Below are 24,435 nucleotides of genomic sequence, written 5' to 3'. Positions count from 1 at the left end.
TCATTAAGTTAGGTGTCCAAACGTTTTAATCAATAATTGTAATCTACAGAAGGGTTAAATTTGTGTATCCTCATTGGGGATGCACATCAATTTATCGACCATTGTCTTATCCCTTTAGATCCCTTTTCTCAACAACAGTTTCTTTAAAGATCCATATTTTTTACATCAAATCAACGCAATACTACTTATGATTGCTTTAAACGCATATTCATTTTTTTTCTTTTCTGATTTATAAAACAAATTGTTTAAAAATGAAACGGAACATTTATAGATTGTTATCTTTTTCTAAAATTATACATATAACGATATAAATAGGTATACACTAAACTAAATTTAAATTGTATTTTTTTCAGAAAAAAAAATATATAAAATGAAACAATTAAACAATGAAATTACTATAGGTAAAAATAAGATTCAATTGAGATAAAATCCTAAACTCTATTAATAACAAGGATGACAACATCCATAAAAGTGAAGCTCTGAAACGGTAGGACAAACGGGCATTAACACTTGTATAATGTCAGAACTGAATTATCAGAATGCGAATGTATAAGAGTCAAAGCAAAATTTTAAGTAAATTTGTTGAAAAACTGCTTGATACAGGATAATGATTATGGACATACTTACATTTTTAGGACTTGATTATAGAGTTGCTTCGCTTATAATATTGTACTTTGTTGTCCCAGAAATCAGTATACCAAAAATCAGACCAATCAGATAATTAGGTCACATACAAATTTGTTGTTAAAAATGTTAAAAAAATCAACATTTTTAAAATGGACGTACGGACATTCTGTTAACGATTATAGAGTTGCTACGCTTTCTAACTCGTACGAAACTATTGCAGAAATCACCATGCAAAATTTGAAATCTATAGGATAATTATAACATGCCTAAATTAACGAAAAAAGCTATTTAAAAAAGTAAAAACAAATCAACATGTTTAAAATGGACGCGCGTACATTTTGGTAATGATTATATAGAGTTGCTACGCTTTCTAAATCGTGCCTAACTACTAAAGTAATCATCATGCAAAATTTGAAATCGATAGGACAATTCTAACATGTCTAAATTAACGAAAAAATCTATCCGTTACGGACGGACCGACCCTAATTATAGGTTTTTAATGCAACCATCTCGTAATCAATGTATAAATGGCACTTAGAATTCGAATTTCAATCTGAAATTTTGCATGAGGAACCCTTGGTAGGTCAACTTTCCCTAAATCGAATAAAAAGTTAGAAAAAGTAACGGCTGGCAGCTCAGCCGTTTAGCCGGTTTTTGGCTATTTTCAGGGCATATCCATCATTAATTACGGAGGAATCAACTTTTTGAATGATAGTTTTAAATTATTCAGTCTAAAAATGATACTCTTGGTATTTTATAGCTTCTACCAGCCTTTTTTAGTCGATTCTAGCTGTTAAACAGCTGGTACTAGAAATTTTTAAAAAGTTTATTGGTGTTTTTATTGATAATTTTGCCCTAAAAAAAGCCCCAAAACAGCTAAACGTCTGAGCAGGCAGCCGATAGCCGTTACTTTTCCAACTTTTTAATCGATTTAGGGAAAATAAACCTACCAAGGGTTCCTCATTCAAAATTTCAGATCGAAATTCGAATTGTAAGTGCCATTTATACATTGATTACGAGATGGTTGCATTAACCCCCCCCCCTTAGGCATAAAAAAAATATTCTTATCAAACTTTGCATGATGGCTATCATAATTAGGCCAGTCTGGTGGTCTATTTTAAAAAACTTGACTTTTATAAAATTGATTCATAGGCATATTGTTATAGCAAAGCATCTCCATAATCAAGTCTTGAAATGTAAGTATGTCTAAAAGTTCATATATATCTTTCTGTAAACAGATTTCAGACCTTTTAAAAAACCTCAATCTATTGTTATTTATTTATTTGTATTAACATCAAGCGCTTTGCAAATTGAATTAAAATTTAGGAAGCCATTTATGGTTTTTTAGCTTTCTGGGAACATTTCCAAATCTACTAATCTAATGAAATTTCATGTCTCTCTGGCTTCTTATGATTTGATGATTGTTTATTTTTTAGATGAACTATTACCGCCATTTTCTCTAAGCTACGAATATTTTTATGAAAAGTACTTATGCTCTAACAAACCATGCATTTTAAGGTAAAACAAATATATAGTTTGTTCTACAATACAGTAGCACGTTTGCCTGTATATGATCTAGCATGGAACGTGTCATACTAAAGACGTTTAGATTAATATTGCTGTATCATTCACTTGTCATTAATTTCATTTCGAGGGATTGCCTTTTATTAGGTATTTATGTGAATATTTCATAAAAATAACAATTAAGTAACTAAATTTGTGGATAGATGACAAAGAGATTTATAGAAAATTATTCAGTGTTTATAAAAAAAAAGAGAGCAGGATATGGTAGATAATTGAAAATCAAAAGTTGTACACTGGATGATCATAAGTTATGAGTATTTTCACAAAGAAAAATCTGCATTTTATCTTAAATACCTATTAGCCGAAAAATAACATTTTTTCTTAGCGTTACGGACTAAAGAATGGACAGGCAAAGAGAGGTACAGAGTACCTTCTCTTCTAATAAATTAAGAAAAATAGTCAATAATAAACTGTTTAAGTGCCTAATTAAAATAACATCAATTTTTAGAGGATTTTTGGATAGTGCTAACTGGGCTGCAAGTAAAGATTGGGTTAAGGTATTTTTTTCCATTTTTGAAATTGCTTAATTCATTTTCTAAAAAGATATTATTTTCCCTCAAAGTTTCTATTGAGCACTAAACCTCTCTTCCCCCTTATTTTAAAAATAATTGAAAATAATGGGAAAGGATCTTTTAATATTCCTAACCATTGGGAGAGCCTTTCCCTGCAGTGGATATACCTGGTTGCCTATGCCTAACCCTGCAGGGCTAACTGACATAACCTTACCTAACCTTAGTATTTGTTCTTTATATTATATGAAATGGTTTACTCAAAAAATGCAAGTTTTTTTAGTTTCATTTTTCAATTTCAGGATGGTAAACCAAACCTGGAGTTCTTCGTAAATTTATTTCCACGTGACCACAAAGTTCCAGTCTCATTGTGTAACACCAAATATTTCAACTCCCAGGTTAGTCAGAGATACATGGATAGGTAACTATGTGACTACAAAGTTAGGGATACATGGATAGGTAACTATGTGACCACAAAGTTAGGGATACATGGATAGGTAACTATGTGACTACAAAGTTAGGGATACATGGATAGGTAACTATGTGACCACAAAGTCAGGGATACATGGATAGGTAACTATGTGACTACAAAGTTAGGGATACATGGATAGGTAACTATGTGACCACAAAGTCAGGGATACAGGGATAGGTAACTATGTGACTACAAAGTTAGGGATACATGGATAGGTAACTATGTGACCACAAAGTTAGGGATACATGGATAGGTAACTATGTGACCACAAAGTCAGGGATACAGGGATAGGTAACTATGTGACCACAAAGTCAGGGATACAGAGATAGGTAACTATGTGATCACAAAGTCAGGGATACAGGGATAGGTAACTATGTGACCACAAAGTCAGTAATACAGGGATAGGTAACTATGTGATCACAAAGTTAGGGATACATGGATAGGTAACTATGTTACTACAAAGTCAGGGATACAGGGATAGGTAACTATGTGACCACAAAGTCAGGGATAGGTAACTAGTAACCGTAAAGTTAGGGATACATGGATAGGTAACTATGTGACTACAAAGTCAGGGATACAGGGATAGGTAACTATGTGACTACAAAGTCAGGGATACAGGGATAGGTAACTATGTGATCACAAAGTTAGGGATACAGGGATAGGTAACTATGTGATCACAAAGTTAGGGATACATAAATAGGTAACTATGTGATTACAAAGTCAGGAATACAGGGATAGGTAACTATGTGACCACAAAGTCAGGGATACAGAGATAGGTAACTATGTGATCACAAAGTCAGGGATACAGGGATAGGTAACTATGTGATCACAAAGTTAGGGATACATAAATAGGTAACTATGTGATTACAAAGTCAGGGATACAGGGATAGGTAACTATGTGACCACAAAGTCAGGGATACAGGGATAGGTAAATATGTGATCACAAAGTCAGGGATACAGGGATAGGTAAGTATGTGACTACAAAGTCAGGGATACAGGGATAGGTAACTATGTGACCACAAAGTCAGGGATACAGAGATAGGTAACTATGTGACTACAAAGTCAGGGATACAGGGATAGGTAACTATGTGAGCACAAAGTCAGGGATACATGGATAGGTAACTAAGTGACAACAAAGTCAGGGATACAGGCAGTGTTTCTGATCCGGAGCGGGGAGCCGGGAGCAGCTACATTTTTGGTGGAGCTGGAGCCGTATTTTTCGTTAAAAACGGCTCCGAATGATTTTTTAAAGTAATATTATAATTTGGCAACGGTCTATTTCCATATAATAAACTGAAAAACTATTGTTATTTAACAAATAGACACACATCCTTCTACTTTTATATAGCTTTAATCAAATAAAAGCAAAATATTTTATATTAGGTATTTATTTATTTTATCAAATTCAATAATTAATCTCTATCCAAAAATGACAATTCTATATTTGTAGGAGTGTGTAACACAATCACTACAAGATTACATAAAGGTATTACTTATAAATTTTCATACATAATATTTAAATGAAGTTTTCCTAGTTGATAATATGTTATTGTTCAATAATATTTGTTATTATAGATTTATTTCGTCACTATGTGCACTGTAAAGAACTGTACACTTAAAATTCGATGAAGACATGTTTTTAAAAATAAGAAAGAAAAGTTTTTGAGACAATTGAATTAAAGGGAGAGGGCGGATGTGCCACTTTTAAAAAAAAGGAAATTAAAAAATATTTACAGCATTTAAACTTTGTATTGCAGTTAATTATTTAGTACTATATGTACTCTTAATGAAAAATATGGCTGGAAACGGGAGTATTCGGTACCACAATGTATGATGTACAAGTACAACTGAGAATCAACTGCTTAGAAAATTTGTTTTTATTTTAGTTTGTTGAGATCCTTTATTTTAGTTACATAAAGTGGCGCCTTTGTTCAACCTCCTTTTTATACCAAGAATAATTCTTTAGAATTGAAACTTTACAATTTTAGTATTGGAAAGAAGAAGAAAGAGAAGAATTGAATTATCTGAAAGGAATTCAATTATCACCTATCTGAAAAGAAGCTGCTCGCTTAGCTTTTAAGAGAAAAGTAGAGAGTCTGTCGCTTAGATGAGTAAAGCATAAAACTTATGGACATAATTAAAAATTACATAAGATTGCTTTAAGAATTAAAGTGGGACAATTTTTGTAAAGTTGTGTGTTAGCGTTTAATCAAATGCGCTTATTAAGTCAAACTGTTCATAATTTTGAATATTTCATAATTATATTTACATTTGGTAAAAATTAAGAAAAGTTTGACTTAATAAGCACATTTGACTAAACGCTAACATACCTTTTTAAGAATAAAACACACAAAAAAATTATTCTCTTTAGTTTTTAATTCTAAGGAAAGTAATCTTTACTTCAAATTTTCAATAAAAAACTGTTTATATTTTTGAAAATCCAATTGTTACAAATAGGATTAGTTTATTTTAGATTATTTGTGTTATTTGAAAAGTTGACTTTTTTAGTCGATGATAACTAATAACTAATATTAGTTTCTACCCAAGTTTTCCTAATATAATATTGAAAATTATACTCTTAATGGTATCCTAATTTTATTTTTTATCAAATTAGAATTCAATGATCAATTGTTTAATTAGTTTAGCTTTATTGAATTTCTTTTTTGCTGTTTGAAGTACTGAATAAATTTATTACAAAACCATATCTCTAAAATTGTCTGAACTAAACTAGAAAATGTTTAATGTAGAACTCAGGGAGGGAGGGTACATTGGGCTGTTTATTACATTAGTCCCCAAAGTTTTTAAATAACGTTTTTGTATTATTAGCGCAACAACTTTGGGGAATTTAATTGAATTTTATTTGGTTAGCTTATTAAATTAAATCAGTGTCAAAACACTGATTATAATTTTGGAGAAGGTGTAATTTTGTGTATCATCATTGGAGAATTACATCAATTTATCTGAAATTGTCTTATCCCTTGAGATCCCTGGAATAAAACCATATGGCTAAAGCATAAATTGTCTGAACTAAACCCAAAAATGCCTAAGTTAGAACTACACATATAATAAAGTTTACTTTATGACGTCACGTCATCATGTCTCAAATTTGTGAAAAATAAAGAAAAATTCCTATACATACAATTTGTTTTTTTAAGAAGTTTTTGCTGTACTATAAATCTTTTTTACCAAACAATTTACGTCTTTTTTTCCTAAAGAAAATAACAATACCGTTATTTTGCAAAAAAAAATGTGGAGAATTTCTCTCTAATTCCCAGGGATCTAAAGAGATGTGACAATGGCAGATAAATTGTTGTACATCCCCAATGATGATAAACAAAAATACTCCTTCTTTAAATTGCAAGTAGTGGTTGAAACGTTTGGACACTTAACTTAATGAACCAACCAATCAAAATTCAATAAAAGTTGTTAGGCCAACGAATAAGAAAACGTTGTTAGAAAATTTTGGGGACTAGTACAAAAAAAACGCCATGTCATGTCCCCTCCTCCCTGGTATTTCCTGTACAAATAACCTTACCTTTATATCTGAATTAAGATCTTCGACTGTTAAAGATACAGCGGACATTGAACAATAATTTAAACATCTTTCTCGTATTCATTCGAATCCGGTGGATAGGAACCGGTTCTCATCCATACGAAAAAACTAAGTCTAGCATCGTATTATATCCAGCTTTCTACGAATATAAAAATGTACAACCATAAGATTAAAACGGCATCTCGGGGCTAAAAAAACTAGTTGTAATCTAACTTATAATTGTACATTCTATATCCGCGGAAAGCTGTTTATAATACGATGCGAGAAATAACTATTCCAAAGTTTTATAAATTTCTCTTTCGTGTTGTTAAAATCTTGAGTAATTTTACTTAATCATGATTGGTAGGTTCAAATTAGCAGTGTCCAAACTTTGGAACCAGAATCTATTGGCTTATCATGGTTGAGGATGTACATCAATTTATTATCTATTGTCTTATCCCTTACGACCCCTTTGATATAAATATTAAATACAAAAAATGTTCTAATCACATTTTTATTTTAACCTTTTTGGTTATTAAGTGGTTTTTGCCGAGAATTGAACCTATTATATCTTCCACAAATGTTGAAATAGAATTGGTAGGATAAGAATTTGGCTAATGGTAGCTTATATATATATTATTGAATACTGTTCATTTTACTACTTAATGTAACCAGTGGCTGCGCCCCTAGTCTAGTGGCTTCGTAATCAAAGTAGAAGGGTTGAGCAGAAAACCATAAATCAATCTAAAGAAAAAACAGCCCACATCAACCCGGTACCCATATAAAGCTTCACTAGAAAGGAGGACTCAATCTGTTCAGTAGTTGTTGAAAGCTTAAGCTACTGAAAAAAAACCTTAGTAGGTACTATATATAATAGGATACTTATTAATTTCATAATGGTTTCAACGGCTTAAGAAATTTTTAGAGATAATTTGATTTTTAACCCAGATTGGCACTTTGTAGCTAATTGCAGAAAGTTAGATATTGATTATGAGGTAAATGTTTTTATCGTATTCTTTCGAATCCGGTGGATAGGAACTGGTTCTCATCCATACGAAAAAACTATGTCTAGCATCGTATTATATCCAGTTTTCTACGGATATAAAAATGTACAATCATAATACTAAAATCATTTTTTAGTCTGTGCCTTCGGCGCCTCGGGGCTAAAATAAACTGGTTGTAATCTTATAATTGTACATTCTATGTCCGCGGAAAGCTGTTTATAATACGACGCGAGAAATAACTACTCTCTTTTAAATATGTCAAGTTAATTTTCATTTTTATTTAGAATAAAAACAAAGATCATTCTAAAGTATACACTGTTAAATACAAAAATTATAGAATATTTTAAAAATGTAAAAAAAATTGTAAATTTTGTAATTATAACAATACCAAGATTTTTTTTGATGTTATTAATTTGTTCACCTACTATTTTACTATAAACTATTTGACTATTGCTTGCCACCCTTAACAATCAATAAGAAAATTGTATATTTAAGTTTTATGTTACATTGACTTTAAAATAGCATTTAATTGGCATAATCCCAAGAAAAGTTTTATTTATTTAGGCTTACACAGTACCTGAATATTTTAAGTCTGACTGGCTTAATGAATGGCTACTGAACAGGTTTGTTTTAAATTAAGCATGATATTTGAAAATATAATAAAAAACATTAGTTTTTAGTTTTGTCTAAAAACGATGGTCGTCTAGCTTCCTAATGTAAATAAACAAAGTCTCAGTATAAAACTTTTCTTTTTAAAGCTTAATTATAAGTTCAGAGAGTGTACCTTATTTAATCAATGACGTATTTTTTTCTAAGACTTCTAATATTTTACCTAACTACTTACTTATGAATATGAAAAATTAGGAATTTTAAAACATCATTGTTTTAAAGTGGTCATTAATGTTATTATCATAATTAAAAGAATAAGTTTTATTTTTTAATTATGATTTTTTATTTTTCTTAAAGTAAGGAAAGGGCATTGGACTGTAAATTCTTCTGTTGTATGAACACTTTCTTTTATTGGTTGGCTTCAAAAGTTAATTAAGTTAAACTTTTAATTAAGGGGGGGGGGGGGTAATGCAACCATCTCGTAATCAATGTATAAATGGCACTTAGAATTCGAATTTTGATCTGAAATTTTGCATGAGTAATCCTTGGTAGATATATTTTCCCTAAATAGAACAAAAAATTGAAAAAGTAACGGCTAACGGCTGGCGGCTCAGCCGTTTTGCCATTTTTTCGCTATCTATAGTGCAAATTAGTCACGAAACCTATCTCCACATAATACTCTTTACCACTCCAAAACGCTATCAAACGGTTCTAGACGGTAGCTGTTGGTACTAGAAGTTTTAAAAATGGTTATTCTTATCATTTAACATGAATTAAACCAAAAATATGTTTTAAAAAGTTGATTCCTAAGTAATTGATGATGGATTTACCCTGAAAATAGGCAAAAAAAACGGCGGAGCCGCCAGCCGTTACTTTTCCAACTTTGGGGAAAATAGACCTACCAAGGATTACTCATGCAAAAGTTCAGATCGAAATTCGAATTTTAAGTGCCATTTGCTCCCTGATTACAAGATGGTTGCATTAAACCCCCCCCCCCCCCTCCCTTAATAAACTTACACACAAAAAGTTTAATCTACAAATATAAAATCATGGATTTATAATTGTCTGTGTACATTAATTTATTATCTAATGTCCTATTAATTTTAAGAGATTTAGAAAAAGAGGAATCAAGATCTGATTATAAATTTGTTTATATTGGACCAAAGGTGAGTTTTTAAATTCGCAAAATTCAGTTTGGGGACCACAAACAAACTAGTGGGGGGAAAAAGTGTTTGTTTTTATTTGGGGGGGGGGGGGGTTAGGAAAGCCCTACAATTGCTAGAGATTTACAAAGGGCTGATGGCAAGTTTTTTAATGTAATAGTTTTGGTAGTTTGGTTGTTGCACGAAGTGCATTTTAACTTAATTTTGTGAACCTAGTCTTTTTTTCCTATTATATGATATCATATACCTTTTTAAAGATTAAGTATGAAAGAATATAATTTTTGACCATCCTATTATATAAAGTAGTAAGCGTTTTTTGTCTGTCCCGAAGGATCTCGCTAACCGCTGAACCGATATTGTTCTCCTTTACAGTGAAGCTTCTTATAGGTCCTGGGAAGGTTTTAAACTATTTATCGAGAGGGTGTCTTAACCCCCCTCTCCCCCCCCCCCAAAAAAAATTTTATAACTCTTTGGAAACTCAAATTTAAAATAGGATGAGGTCGACTTTTCCTTCTCCTACCAGTGCAGTGCCCCTAGAGGCTTCTAGGGGCGTAGCCGCTAGTGTAGTTTTAAAACTTTCAAGACATGACTGAACATTACACTCTAGTGTAATATTTGACGTTTTTAACAATACAGCAAGGGAAACTTCTAGTGGTGCCATATTGATTATTATTTACTTTGAAATATGTATGTAAGACGGTATTCTTGTGATTAATGCGTACAATAGGTTTTCTGAAATGGTAATCTGAACAATCACAAATTAGCATTTAAAGTGTAAAAACTGCATGTTATTGCGAACCTACAATTATCATATTTTACAAAAAAAAAACTTTAGGGTTCCCTACTTTAAGTACTTTAACTCATTAAATGCACTTAATGCAACTGACCCCTTAATAGTGCAAATAGTGGAGTAAAATTATTAAGATGTACATAGAAATGAAAAAGATAGGTAGGTATATAAGTAAAAATTTTAAAAATGATGACAAAAATATTTTTTTTCTTTCAGATAGGTAATCATTTTTTAATATTATATCTTAAAATATTCCATAGAATTATATAGTGACATCAATTTAATATTTGTTTGTGATATTTTTTAGGATTCTTTTACGCCTTTTCATTCTGACGTTTTTGGATCTTTCAGTTGGTCTGCTAATATTGTAGGTACGTCATATTAGAGTCTTAAAACTTGACCTTATCCTACTATATAAAGAAGTAAGGCGTTTGTCTGAAGCTTAAGATCTCAATTCCAGTTAAGCGTCAGGTAGGTCCTTCGATTGTTTTAGGCTAGTATATTTTAAGATTCAAGTCTTGACTCTTGGGATCAGTGTTTCGGAGCCGGAGCCGGGAGCAGCAACATTTTTGGTGGAGCCGTATCCGGAGCCGTATTTTTCGTTAAAAACGGCTCCAGCTCAAGATTAGCTAAAAATGATTTTTTAAGTAATATTATAATTTGGCAACGGTCTATTTCCATATAATAAACTAAAAAACTGTTGTTACTTAACAAATAGACACACATCCTTCTACTTTTATATAGCTTTAATCAAATAAAAGCAAAATATTTTATATTATTTATTTTATTTTATTAAATTCAATAATGAACAAAAATTGATATTAATTTTAAGGTAGGAGCCGGAGCCGCATCAAAATTAAACGGCTCCGACACCCTGCTTGGGATAGATTTTAGCTTCTTTCTCTCTGCCGCTTCAAGTAAAGAAACCCTAGATGCTAGGGGAGTAGCCTCTAGTTAAAAATAGTTCAGCTGCGAATTTTTTTGCTTTTTAAAAAAACTAAATTGTTAATTGGAGGGTCGACTCACCCTTAACACAAGTTCTCGAAGCTTCTCTTTAATCAAATCCAAAAAATGTAAGTATGTTCTCAAACAGTATCCTGTATTTTAGCAGTTTTGCAACAAATTTACTTACAATATTCTTTAAACTTATACATTATATTCTGTTTTTTTTTCAGTTCTGCCACTTCAAATGTTAATGTGCGTTTGTCCTACCATTTCAGAGCTTCACTTTTACGGATGTTGTCATCCTTGTTTTATTGTTCCTACGAGTTTTGTTATGTTTGTTCATCTAAAAGTGTCTGTAAGTTTCACTGGAAATTTTTGAAATATTTTATGAGAATTGATGGGTATTTCAAAAATGATTGTCATTTTTCTAACATAGAATTCAAATGAAAATGTCAAAAATGTTGGGATTGGAATTTTTATGCAAGTTTTGATTGAGTTTGAAAATACTTTTTGTTATATTAAGTGGATAAGTTTTCAAAGAAAAAAAAGAATGATTCCTTAGACTGAAATTAACCAGAATCATTTTAAGTTGTAGTTTTAAAATGAAAAGAATCTGCACCCATGTAGGAAGGAAAAACCAGTAAGTCATACAGTGGCTCCTTCTTGTGGGACTGTAGAAATAATATTGTGTATTTTTTGGCAATTCATTCTGGGAGGGTGGTGGTAACCTTCCCCAAAATAGCTATAAACCTCCCCAATATCTATGAGAAGCTTCACTGTAAAGGAGATCTTTTTGTATAGACAGACACAGTTCCTATTACTTTATATCTAAACAAGTATGAATTAACTTATAAGCCCGATCTTTTTTTGATTGGGACGTTTTTTGGTGCATTAAACCAGGGGCGTAAAGTAAGAAAGGAATATTTTGATAGGGCTATCTCCTTCTTAATCCCCTCACCCTTTGAATATTTACAGCCCCCTGCAAATTTCTGTGCACTTTCTTCTATTTGTGTAATGATTTATTTCTTTTTGTTTCTGATATTGCTTATTCTTATTTGTGATTTAACTAAACTTAGTCAGGTATTATTACGTAATCAAAACAATATTATTTCTTTTACGTTTTTAAAAAAAATATGTACATGATGCTTATAAAAAAAGAATGTCTATTTGTACCGTGTCAAATAATGTGTTAAAATAATTTTTTTCAAACCTATGAATAGGATCCATCCATGGATCTGAATGGATAAGAAAATAGACTATAGTTCATGGTATGAACAACTGGAAAACTCCTCATCCCATATTAAAATTCTTACCTTATGTTTTTAAAATAAAACTCGGTTTGCGGTAAGCGGGATCCTTCGGTACAGACAGACAGACAGACAGACTTCCTGTTACTTTATTATAATGATGATAATTATTTTAGGAATAAAAGAATGGATATTTGTTGCTCCTGGAGAAGAAAATAAAGTTGAAATATCTCCTGCTAATTATATTTATGATATTGAAAGTTTAGAATCACTAAAATTACAGGTATAGCTCATTTAGCACATCTAGGGAAGGGTGTAAGAAGTCAGGAAAATAGCCTTAAACTAACCTAAGTAATTTATAAATTTACAATTAACTTGTTGTATACTTATAAATATTAAAGGCTGGATCAATTCTAAATTATAAAAAGGGTCCTCTTTAGAATAATTATTTATCGCAATATATCGTAGACAGCTTTCCGCGGATGCTTTACATGATTTTTCAGTATGTATGAGAACCGGTTCTTATCCAGCCGATATTAATCTGTTTCGAAGCCATACTGGAAATTAATTTATTTTCCTTGAAATAGGAAAAGAATGGCAAAGTAGAGCTGTTGCGTATAGAACAGAGAAGTGGTGATGTTGTTTTTGTACCTTCAGGTATCATTGTATTATACACAGCTGTTACCAATAACTAATTTAATTCGGGGAAAAATCACGAAACCTTTATTTACGTGATTTTTAGTAGTTTTGGAGGGAAACGCTTAGTAGTAATGTAAATCTTTCTGTCTGCCCCCCCGCTCCCCCCTTTAATAATATTTTAGATTTATTTCGCACGTTGGCCATATTTTATGCCTAGATTATACGTACCAACGGACTAACAAACAACTTAAACATAGAGTAGTTACGTTTTTGTTTAATTTAAATTAAATTTATTTATTTTTCATCTACCTTCTCTTATCAATCTTAAATGTCGGAATAGATATTTATCGCATTGTATAACAAACAGTATTATTATTATTATTGTGCATTTTATATTCGTAGAAAACTAGAAATTACACAATGCTATATATGATTTTTCATTATGATTGAGAACCGGTTCTAATCCACCGGGTATTATTATTTAGCCAGCTTTAATTTTCACTTTATTAAGAGTGCATGATAATCTGGTGTAAGATCCAAGTAATAATGGATTCATTAGTGTGTCATCTGTTTTAGGCTGGTTCCACCAAGTCAAGAATATTGTGGATACAATTTCTATAAATCATAATTGGTTTAATGATTCTAATATTCAGGAATAATTCATTTATTTTGTATAAAACATGCTGATGATGTTAAAAAAAGGTTATAGAATTATACTTTATTTTAAATGTTGATTCCTAGAACGACAAGTCTGTCCCTAAAGGCCTCTATAATAATAATCTCTATGTTTGACTGTTTGTTTGTATGACTGTCTAATTTGAGGAGCTTCGCTGTTATGGATGGTATCATTCTGCTTACAATAAAAATTTTTAACACTTGTAAGTTTTACTGAATAGGAAAATTATTAACATATACAATTTAATAATAAATGAATTATTATATTCCAGAGAGTGTACTTCAATCTTAATAGGGAACTTGAACGGTAAGATATTTCTATTTTTCATTTTATTTCCTCATTCCTAGGAAAGTGAAGCTTTTCTATAATTAGGGTCTTACGTCCATCACAGTTAGCTCTTTTCATTAATTTAGGCATGTTTGAATTGTCCTATCGATTTTAAGCTTTGTGTGATGATACTGTAACCGTAAGGTACTAATTAGAAAGCGTAGCAACTCTTTAATCGTTACCAAGAAGTCCGTACGTCAATATGAAATAAATTGATTTTTTTTTTATGATATTATTATCCTATTAATCTGATTTTTTGGAATACTGACTCCTATTACCACAAGGTACAATGTTATAAGCGAATCATCTATATAATCAAATCTTAAAAATGCCCTTTAACAGTATCCTGTATTTAAGAAATTTTGCAACAAATTTTGTTCCCGTTTCAGAACTTCGCTTTTATGGATATTGTCATCCTTGTTATGAAATGAATGCTTAATGCTCTTTTTTCCAGTCTAAACTACCTACTTTATAAGTAAATCCTAGATATAAACAGGATATATATTTTCTTAAGAGAAACTTTAATTCTCACTTTATAAGAGTTTTATCTCTTCATTTTTTGTAATTTCAGTATTCATAAAATGCCTGAAAATTGATATATATCCAATAGAATATCACATAGAGCTGTAACCTGTAATTGTTGCACTAAATGGATATAAAAATTGAGGGGGTAATTATTCCTTAACCCCACCCCCCCCCCTACCAGTTTATATACATTATTAATGATATTAATAAATATCTAAAGGGTTAACGCAGAGATATCAGATTGTATGGATGATCCTGACTGGAATAATCTTTGCCAAAATATTTTAAGGTAAACAAGAGTTTTCAAAAAAAAGGAGGGTCATTTTTTTCTCTCGATATTCTGTAAAGTTGGGCACAAGCATCCAGTCAAATGCGCTTATTATATCAAATTGGTCTTAATTTTAACCAAATGTATAGTTGTATGCATTTGACTGGAATTTTGCACCGAACTTTACGGAATTACGCGAAAAAGAAAGATTCTCTTTTTTGGCTTTATGTTTTTTTTCATTGTTTAACACGCCTTGACTTCAACAACGTATTTGATGTATGGTAGGTTCTCTTTTCATATTTTTTTATCAATTCAAACTCACAAACTTAATGGACAAAAAAGAGCCTATCTGTCCGTCTGTCTGTCTTTTAGCTAGGGGAAGGTGTGATTTTACCTCTGTTATTTAAGATAATATTGATTTCTTTTGCTACACAATACAATCAACTATATAAACCAACTTGATCCTTCATTCTATCAATACTGCTCAAGAATATATAGGGATAAGGAATGGGGGGGGGGGGGTGCAACTAAAGATTTTCGTTTCTTTTTTTACAGATCAACTGCTTACTAAGTTGTAGCAAAATACTGTAATTCTACACATTACTGCTAATTTTTGGAAAAATCTGGTTAAATTGTATTAGCAAGGCTTCAACTTTATTATGAAAACATATTTTGTTCAGGGAACATTTCGGATTAAATCATTTTCAACTTGTTGATCTACTAAGCTTCATTCTTGATAGAAGGTACTTTTTTTCTGATTAAGAACAGGAGTTATATTATTCATAGAAAGCGAAAAAGTAAACTTTGTTTTTGTTATTTTGTTTTATACTCAGAATTTATTGACTTTTTAAGATGTATTTTGTTCCTTTTAAAAGAGTTTCAAAAAAAGAATGTTTGTACGTACATGTTTTATTTTAAAAGACAAGCTTTTCCATACGATATAAACTTAACTAAGTATCTCTATAATCAAGTCCTAAACATGTAAGTATGTCCTCCAACAGTATCCTGTATTTAAGCAATTTTCAACAAATTTACTTAAAAATTTGTTTCGAATTTTATACATTTTTATATTACTCTGATTATTCAGTTCTGACACTCTACAAGTGTTAATGTTCATTTGCCGTACCGTTTCAGAGCTTCGCTTTTATGGATGTTGTCATCCTTGTTTCATATTTCGGTTATAATCCTTAAATATAGAGCTACTAAGGATTTAGATGAATAGGAAACCGTAAGAAATTCAAATTAAGCTGGTTTAATCTCACAATCTCTCCTTATCTTTTTGTTTTTCAACTTATACTTAGCTAGTAACAAAATTATAAAAGGCGGGGTTATTACCATAGTTATCCTGTAATTTGAATATTAAGGACCAGCGATTTAGGGAGGGACAATTGGCAGTTAATTCAATTTAAGAGTTTTCGCTGAAAGACCATGAAATCCAGATTTATCCAGTAAATGTTAAGGAAATTTTTAAGGGTGTGTTAATACCTAAATTTTAGAAAACTATAAAATAAGAAAAAAGTTCCAAGAAAAAAAAAATTTATTTGAAAATTAGATTACCAGCACATCAGACTGATGTAACCATTCTGTAATTAATTACTAGAAAAATCTTCTTGGAACCCGTTTCTTCAACCCCATAGCCCCATAACTCCAAATTGAAAGGGTTCTTAGATTGTTTATTACACAAATATCACAATAAAGTTTTTGTTTATGAAATGATATTTTCTGGAGAAAAAAAATTTTAAAACCAGTCATCTCATAACAAATTAAATTTATTGATACTTGTCTGCTATATTTAAAATTAATTGTTGAGAGTTTGCGGCATTTGATTCGCTAGTACCCAAAGTCAGTCAGAACCTGCTATATTCTTGCACATTCCCATTGTCCCCTCCCTTACTTTCTGATTAAGTACACTAAGAAACGCAATAGAAAGTTTTAAAATGGAATTTTGGACAGAGTAAAGCATTTTGTGGAAAAAATATGTAACAAATGGCTTAAAAGTACCCAGATAATGAATTAAATCTTAATTTGGTTGCCACTGAAAATTTCTTTTTTAAGTGTAAAAAAATTATTGCAATACATTAAATTGAAATTTTTAGGGTACGCCTTACCCTTGGTGAATCACTGTGTACGCTACTGCATTAAATCTTGCCGCATACAGCTGATTTTTTCGTTATTTTTTTTTTTTGGGGGGGGGGGGGTTGTGCTTTTTTATCTGCCTCAAAATAAAATTTATATTTATTTCGCTTGTTGGCTATACCTTATTCCTCACAGGTCTCCTTAACAAAACTTTAGATTAAAAAAAATCTCGAAAGAAACGGACAACAGGGCCTTCAAATAGGGTACAGTGGTGGTCAGAATCCGTTGGAGATTAAATCTTAGCTGCTCCTTCTTGCCAGATATTGCAATTTGAAGTTTTGTGATAAAAATGCCTAAAATTACAAAAATTCCAAAGATATATGCATAAGTAAACACCTTAATTCATCAAAAAAAGGGTGAGTTTAACATTTGAGGAGTTTATATGTCTCTGCATACGTAAACTACACAGTCCCTCCCTATTTAGAAAATTTTGTTTCTTTAAAGAAATTATTTAATATAAAAGTTACATTGTTCTGTTTACAACTTTAAGCTAGAGGCTGTTACCCTGGAACCAGTAAAGAACCAGTTCTAGTTTACATATAGCTAAAGTTAATATTTAAAATACTCTCAACCCCCCCCCCCCCCCCTCTTCAACCCCCTCTTGCAACCCATAAATTTTAGGGGGGAGGGCAAAGTAATAGTATTATGTTTTACTCAAAACTACTTGAAGTATTGAAAGAAAACATTATATGTAAGATTCTTAGGCCCAAAGTTTCTGAATTATTGTTGACTACACCTTCCCCCCCCCCCCCCCCTCCCACCCCTAATGAAATCTAATTGGAAGGGGGTGGAGAGGCAGAAGAGTTCTTTAGATAGCACTAAAGATATATATAAGCTTTAGAACCTAAACTTTAGTAGGCATCAAAATCTCTTGCAAATATTGCTTCAACCAACCCACTCCCTCCTTCTTAGACGACAAATTATTAGGAGGGGGGCAGTGGATATGGAAAATATTCTTGTGTTACTTTGAAATCACTGAATTAAATTAAGCAAACTTTGGATTTAAGCTTTTTTGGGATATTAGTTACTTTTACAAATATTGCTAAATTCCCCCCCCCCCCCTCCATCTGTTGGAAATAGTGGCTAGTGGCATAGGTAAATAATATTGTATATTATTTAGAAACCTCTGGAGATATTCAGGGTTAATATTTTAACTTATGTAGGCTATATTTAATTTTATAAATATCTATTTCAACTACAACCCTCCCAATCTAGTACAATTATTTTGCTATATAATCTCCTTCAGCCTATTGGAATAATAAAAGAATTATTGTCAATCCATTGCTCCTTCCCCAAACATTGATTAGGTAATACATACAGGGTGCGCCACATAAAACCGGACTTTTTTTAAACGGTCATAGCATCAAAACTACTTGACCAATCAGGATGTTTGACCCCACTATAAAAAGCTTAGGTAATGACCTTTTAGCACAAAAAAATATTTGGACGAAGATGGGCTCGTACTCCGAGCTGGCCGCGCTTATGTTCAACAAGGCAGATTCAAAATGCGCTGATGATATAATCTGGAATCTCGACTAGGGCCCACTAAATCAGACCTCAGCCCATCTTTAGATGAGGTAGAGTTATGCAAATTACTGGGGATACTGCTAGATACATCCGTAAGACACTAGAAAAGACTAGAGCTCTCTATCTAAAATGGCTTGGCTGTAGTACTCCGGCAAAGTGAAACGAGGCAGATTTAGAGATGTCAAAAACGTCAAAAATCGTGAAAATTTCTCGGTTCTCGGCGTTAAAGACCCATATGGAACTTAAAAACTCATTTTAGACTATGAATTACGCTGACAACCCTAGCTGAATCTTCATGCCATTTCCAAAAAGGTATAAAACGTCGTTCTAGCTCAACTCTGGTACAAATAAAGGCCTCCGTGTCAAAGGGTAGCTTAAAGTTGGGTGAATTTGGATCCTGCGGTTACTCACAATCCTAAGGAAATGTGGCCTCCCAGCAGCCCGATCTTAATTCAATGGACTTTTGGGCCTGGAGCTACTTTGAAGCATGCACCAATAGACGTGCTCATACCACAAAGACCTCCCTCATTGCCACTATCAAGGAGAACTTCGCCAGCTTGTACAGGTACATTTTGACCTGGGACTGCCGGCGGTTGAGGAGGCGGGTAGAGGCGGTGATTGATGCTGGCGGCGATTTTATTCAATGATCTAATAGTCATATACCTAGTTTGCTTGCCAGTTTTTAAAATTTAATAAAATCTTTAAAATTGACGATTTTATGTTCATTTGTTTACAATTTAGAAAAAGTCCGGTTTTATGTGGCGCACCCTGTATAAAGCAAATTGAAATCTAAAAATTTTATTCCAATGTTTGCTCCTTATTTCTACAGTGGTTTCTGAGTAAAACACAGGTGGTGAGGTTGTATGGAGGGTAGCTGGAGAGGGAAAGGGAGGGCAAGCAATATTTTAATATATTTTTTATGGGGGTGGAGGGAATTGAGCAGCAATATAATTTTTCTGGATGGGGTTGGTTGAGGTTGGTGAAAGGTCAGCAATATTTGTTCAATTATGAAGTATTTATGGACCTACTAAAGTTTAAATCCAAAAGCACTCTATATCTTGAGTAATCTCGAAGTAAATCACAAGGGTATTGCTATACTCCCTTCTATTACTTATTTGGAGGGAGGGTGGGGGGGGGGAGAGATTGTAAAGCAATAGGGAGGGTAAGGGGGCTTGGAAGGAGGTTTCAGCAAAATTTGTTAAAATTACTTTTGACCTAACAAAGCATATTTGCTTTGCTGCTACAATTCTAGTGGTTTCATAGTAACACACCATAGTAGTAACCTTTCAACTGCAACCCAACCATTCTCTCTTTACAAAATGTTATGTTTTTGATTTATGAGGGGAGAGGAAGAGGTCAGCAATACATGTAAAAGTGCTTTGGGTCCCTCAACAATACAAATTCAAAAGCTTTATATGTATCTCTAATATTTTCTTAAAACACATTTGAATGATCTTCTGCCACCCCCCCCCCCCCCCCCCCCTCCCCAATTATGCCAGGACGAGGTGGAAGGGGAGAGAAGGTGGTCAACATATTTTCTACAAAATTTTGGCCTATAAACCTTACATAATAATTTTTCCCACTATACTTCAATTAGTTTTTAAGAAACATATAATAGTATTACTATGCTCCCCTCCCCCCCCCCCCCCTACACCCTAAAGTTTGTAGGTTGTGAGAGTATGAAGGGGGGGGGGGGGAGCAGAATTACTAAAAGTAACTTGGGCCATATGTAAACTTGAACTGAAGTTTTTTCCAGGGTAACAGCCTTTAGGATAAAGTTGTAAATTGGGCAAACCTCTTTAAGCTTATAGTACCTTATTTATTACTCTTATTGAAGTTAAAAACATCACTTATAGTAGTAAAAATTGTTCTAAATGGGGATGAAATGTGTAGTTTACAAATGAAGAGATTTCTAAACTCCTCAAATGTTAAACTCGCCCTTTTTATTTGATGAATTAAGGTGTTCACTTATGCATATATCCTTGGAATTCTTGTAATTTTAGGCATTTTTACCACAAAACTTCAAATTGCAATATCTGGCAAGAAGGAGCAGCTAAGATTTAATCTCCAACGGTTTCTTACCACCACTGTACCCTATTTGAAGGCCCTGTTGTCCGTTTCTTTCGAGATTTTTTTTAATCTAAGGTTTTGCTAAGGAGACCTGTGTCCTGTCATCCATGTTTTATTAAAGAGGAATACTAAAATGTACTAGATTTTTGTAATCAAATCAATAAAAAGAGATGATAGATTTAATTTAATAAAACTGATAGAACATATCTATAATACAAAGTAGAATGATGTCTGTCCGTCCGTCTGTCCGTCTGTCCCAAAAGATCTCGGTAACTACTGAACCGATCGGATTTTACTCTATAGGGAATATACCTACTGGTCCTGTGGTGGTTTTAGGCTATTTTCTTGGCTTGGGGAGTGGGACACCCCTAACCCCCTCAAAAACAAAAAATCCCCCCGCCAATTTTTTTTTAATTATTTAAAATAGTTGTGGAGTGTGGGATCTCCAGGTAATTTATACCTCTAGGCTAGGGGCGAAGCCGCTAGTACTTATATTAAAGTAACAGGATGTTTGTCTGTCTGCAGGATCTCGTTAACCTCTGAACCGATATGGTTCTCCTTTATAGGTTAGCTTCCCCATTTGTCCTGGGAAGGTTTATAACTATTTTGGAGGATGGGACTAACACCCTTCCAATAAAAATCGCCCCCCAAATTTTATTTAAAACTAAAATTAATTATGGGGGATGGTCGACCCCTCCCCTACCCCCAAAAACAAAATCTGAAACCAAAATCACTCCCACCCTTCTCAAGTGCTCCTAGAGGCCTCTAGGGGGCGTAGCCGATAGTCTATTAATATAGTAACTTCGTATCTAAAAATTATTGAAAAACAGAATTCTATCAAGTCATTATTCATAGAAATCTATTTTAAACATTTCTATTCTTATTCATGGATTTACATAATAATATGTTTTTAAACATAGCTGCATTTTTTAAATAAATAACATATTTTAGACTTAAAGATAAAATGAACGAGAATTTAAAAGAAAAACATGATGTGAATAATGAAATTACAATTATCTACAGTTTATTTTCTAGTCTTGAGAATGTTTTCAGGTTTTAAAATCATTAAATTAGAATATGATATTTTCATGCAAATATGTAATGCATTTTTTTCTGTCTTTAATAATTTCAAACACCTTAGAAAAAATGGGTTTCCAGTATTGCTTTGAATTTCATCAATATCCGCTGGATTAGAACCGGTTTAAAGCCATACTAGAAAATCATGTATCGTATCGTATTATTTCCAGATTTCTACGAATATAAAATGTAAAATCTTAATATTAAAACCAGTTTTGTTAGTCCGTGCCTTTTGCATCTCGGGGCTAACAAAACTGGTTTCAATCATATAATTGTACATTTTAATATCTGCGGAAAGGTGTTATAATACGAAGCGATATATAACCATTTCTTTAAGATTTAGAAACGGTTTGTTTCTTATGAATAATATAGACTCCGAGCTAAAAAAGGTATGAGATATTGTTAAATCGTCTAGAAAGATTTATTTAAAAAGAATATTTAATGATTTTATAATGCAGAGAAAATGGATTTACAGAAAAGAATAAATATGTTACAAAAATCATAGAAGCCAAAAATTGTATTAGTTTGATTTTATAAGATTTTGCTCTAAATTATTAAATTGACTGTGATAATATTTATCTGATACTGTTCTTTACACTTTACATATCCAAATTGCAAGGTTTTATAGGGGTAGAAACATAGAATGATATTTATCGCATCGTATTATAAACAGCTTTCCGCGGATATAAAAATGTACAATTATAAGATTCACATCAGTTTTCTTAGCCCCGAGATACCGAAGGCACAGTCTAAAAAACTGGTTTAATCATATGATTGTACATTTTTTGTATTCTTAGAAAACTAGATACAATACGATGCTATGAATAATTTTTCAGTATGGCTGAGAACCGGTTCTAATCCAATGGATATTAATCGGTTTCGAAGCGATAACGGGAAAAGTGATTATTTTATTCCATCTAAGCATATAAATTTAGAAGATTTATTTGCCTGTAATTGTTTTATAGCTGCTAAATATGTAATGAATCTACCTTTCCTTATTCTAAAGTAACAGATTGTCTGAATGTCCGCTAAATTAACCATTTCTCCTTATCCAAAAATTCATAATTTCTTTAAAATATTAAAGATTCTAATTTTTTTTATAACCTGAGTCTTAAAAACAATATAAAAAAATATGTTTTCAATGTTCTAAGTATTTTTAAATCCTTTTCCTGAAGCATGTTCCAAAATTATTTAATCACCCAAAATCACAGTATTTTTATTTTCTTAGCATTTAATCTTGCTGTTACAGGAAACAATGAGCAATCTTAGGAATCCTTTTTGCGTGGGTGGGTTCTCAGTTTATGTAAAGACAATATTTTAAAAGCTGGAGATTTATGACAATGCTAGTTGTTTCTAAATATGAAAGGAATAGTTTTAAGCATAGAGAGAGGGGATAATGGGCTGTTTTCTTATTCGTTGCCCAAACAACTTAGGGGACTTTAGTGAATTTTGACTGGTTAATTCATTAAGTTGAGTGTTCAAACGTTTCAACCACTAATTTAAATCTGCAGAAAGGGTAATTTTGTGTACATAAATTTATCGGTCATTGTATTATGCCTGTAGATCAGTGGGTTGATATGAAGAAAATGGAAAACCTAACTTTAACCTAAATCTTTAGTTTAGATCTATCTTTAACTATAAGTTTAAATGTTTAAGTTACACAAACTCTCCGATTTTACTTTTTTTTTATAAAGTAACAACTTTTTTTCTGTCTATTCAACTATTTCTTTTCCAACAAAAACTTAAATGTACACGTTACCAAAGTTTTGTAATTTCAAATATTTTAGAATTATTTTGGAGAAAATTTAAATATCAATTTATACATATGAATTTTATTGATATCAACTAAGATTTTCAATGAAATGATGAATGATGAAAATCTAAAAAATAAGTTTTCAATAGTTTATAATCCTATTTAATTTAGACATTATTTTAATCGAATTATAATCTAATGCCAAGTTTTAGTACATCTTAATTTGAAATGTAGTCGTTCAAGTCAATTTTTAGGTTCCAGGTATAATCCTGCAGGTCTTCAGCAATATTTAAATAGCGTATGTGTCCGTATTTTTTTTACTTATTTGCCATTGAGACCCTTCCCTTTCATCCTGAATGGATCATGTACATTATAAAATTAAGTTGTGAATTAACTTCCGCGCTTAATTTACATAATGATTTACATCCCCAATGAACACAAAATTTCTCCTTCTGTAGATCATAATTAGTGGTTGAAATGTTTGGACACTCAACTTAATGAACCAATCAATCAAAATTCAATAAGTTCTCTATGTTCTTAAGCTAACGAATTAAAAAACGTTATTATGTAACTTAAGGGACAAGTGTAATTAACAGCCCAGTGTCCCCTTTCTCCCTGATTAAAACTAGTTTAAAGTTGTGATGATATGCGGAATTATAGGCACACCTAAAATTTAACAACTTGTTAACTTGTTCAACTTTTCAGAAATTTTAAAATGTAGGATATCAGCTAAATGTATAGAATGTGTGACTAGCTATCCATCCAGGTTAGGGTTGGCCCGGATATCCGGCAATATAATATTTTATCTTTTACAGCAAAAATCCCTTTTACAAACAGTCACAAGCATTATTTCTTTAATTCTTGGTACTATATAGCAATAAGTAATTGCTTAGAAATAGGTTCTACTTAATATTTAAGTTTTAAACTTTTTTATATTTTAAAACACTATTTTGTG

At 31.8% G+C, this 24,435-nt stretch overlaps 2 protein-coding genes across 6 annotated transcripts in view; both read left to right on the top strand.

Annotated features, from left to right (window-relative positions):
- The first annotated feature begins 357 nt into the window (after positions 1-357).
- LOC145330008 (2-oxoglutarate and iron-dependent oxygenase JMJD4 homolog) lies at positions 358-24,188 on the top strand. 5 transcript variants are annotated; one of them, XM_080174539.1, is made up of 19 exons: positions 358-401; positions 2,064-2,145; positions 2,660-2,708; positions 3,023-3,118; positions 4,643-4,678; positions 5,181-5,223; positions 7,673-7,719; positions 8,293-8,351; positions 9,446-9,503; positions 10,598-10,661; positions 12,659-12,765; positions 13,070-13,139; positions 13,698-13,774; positions 14,069-14,103; positions 14,870-14,938; positions 15,598-15,660; positions 21,602-21,703; positions 22,186-22,314; positions 23,052-24,188. In XM_080174539.1, exons 1-18 carry the CDS (start codon positions 371-373, stop codon positions 22,262-22,264), a joined length of 1,167 nt encoding a protein of 388 aa, XP_080030665.1. In that variant the 5' UTR covers positions 358-370; the 3' UTR covers positions 22,265-22,314; positions 23,052-24,188. The 5 variants fall into 5 exon arrangements, with proteins under 5 accessions (XP_080030665.1, XP_080030663.1, XP_080030661.1 ...); XM_080174537.1 differs by having other exon boundaries at positions 22,525-24,188; XM_080174535.1 differs by having other exon boundaries at positions 22,186-22,320; positions 22,393-24,188.
- The window catches only part of LOC145330006 (caspase-14-like), a 35,516-nt gene continuing 35,269 nt past the window's right edge, over positions 24,189-24,435 (top strand). Inside the window, exon 1 of the mRNA XM_080174533.1 lies at positions 24,189-24,246. The gene's annotated coding sequence lies outside the window, so the exon portion shown is untranslated. The remainder of the gene's footprint in view (positions 24,247-24,435) is intronic.

Source organism: Acartia tonsa, chromosome 10 (assembly GCF_053477335.1).
Source record: "Acartia tonsa isolate MP-2025a chromosome 10, ASM5347733v1, whole genome shotgun sequence".
NCBI classification, from domain to species: Eukaryota; Metazoa; Arthropoda; class Copepoda; order Calanoida; family Acartiidae; genus Acartia; species Acartia tonsa.
The sequence above is the reverse complement of the archived record's forward strand: the minus strand, read 5'-3'. Positions and strand labels throughout refer to the sequence as shown.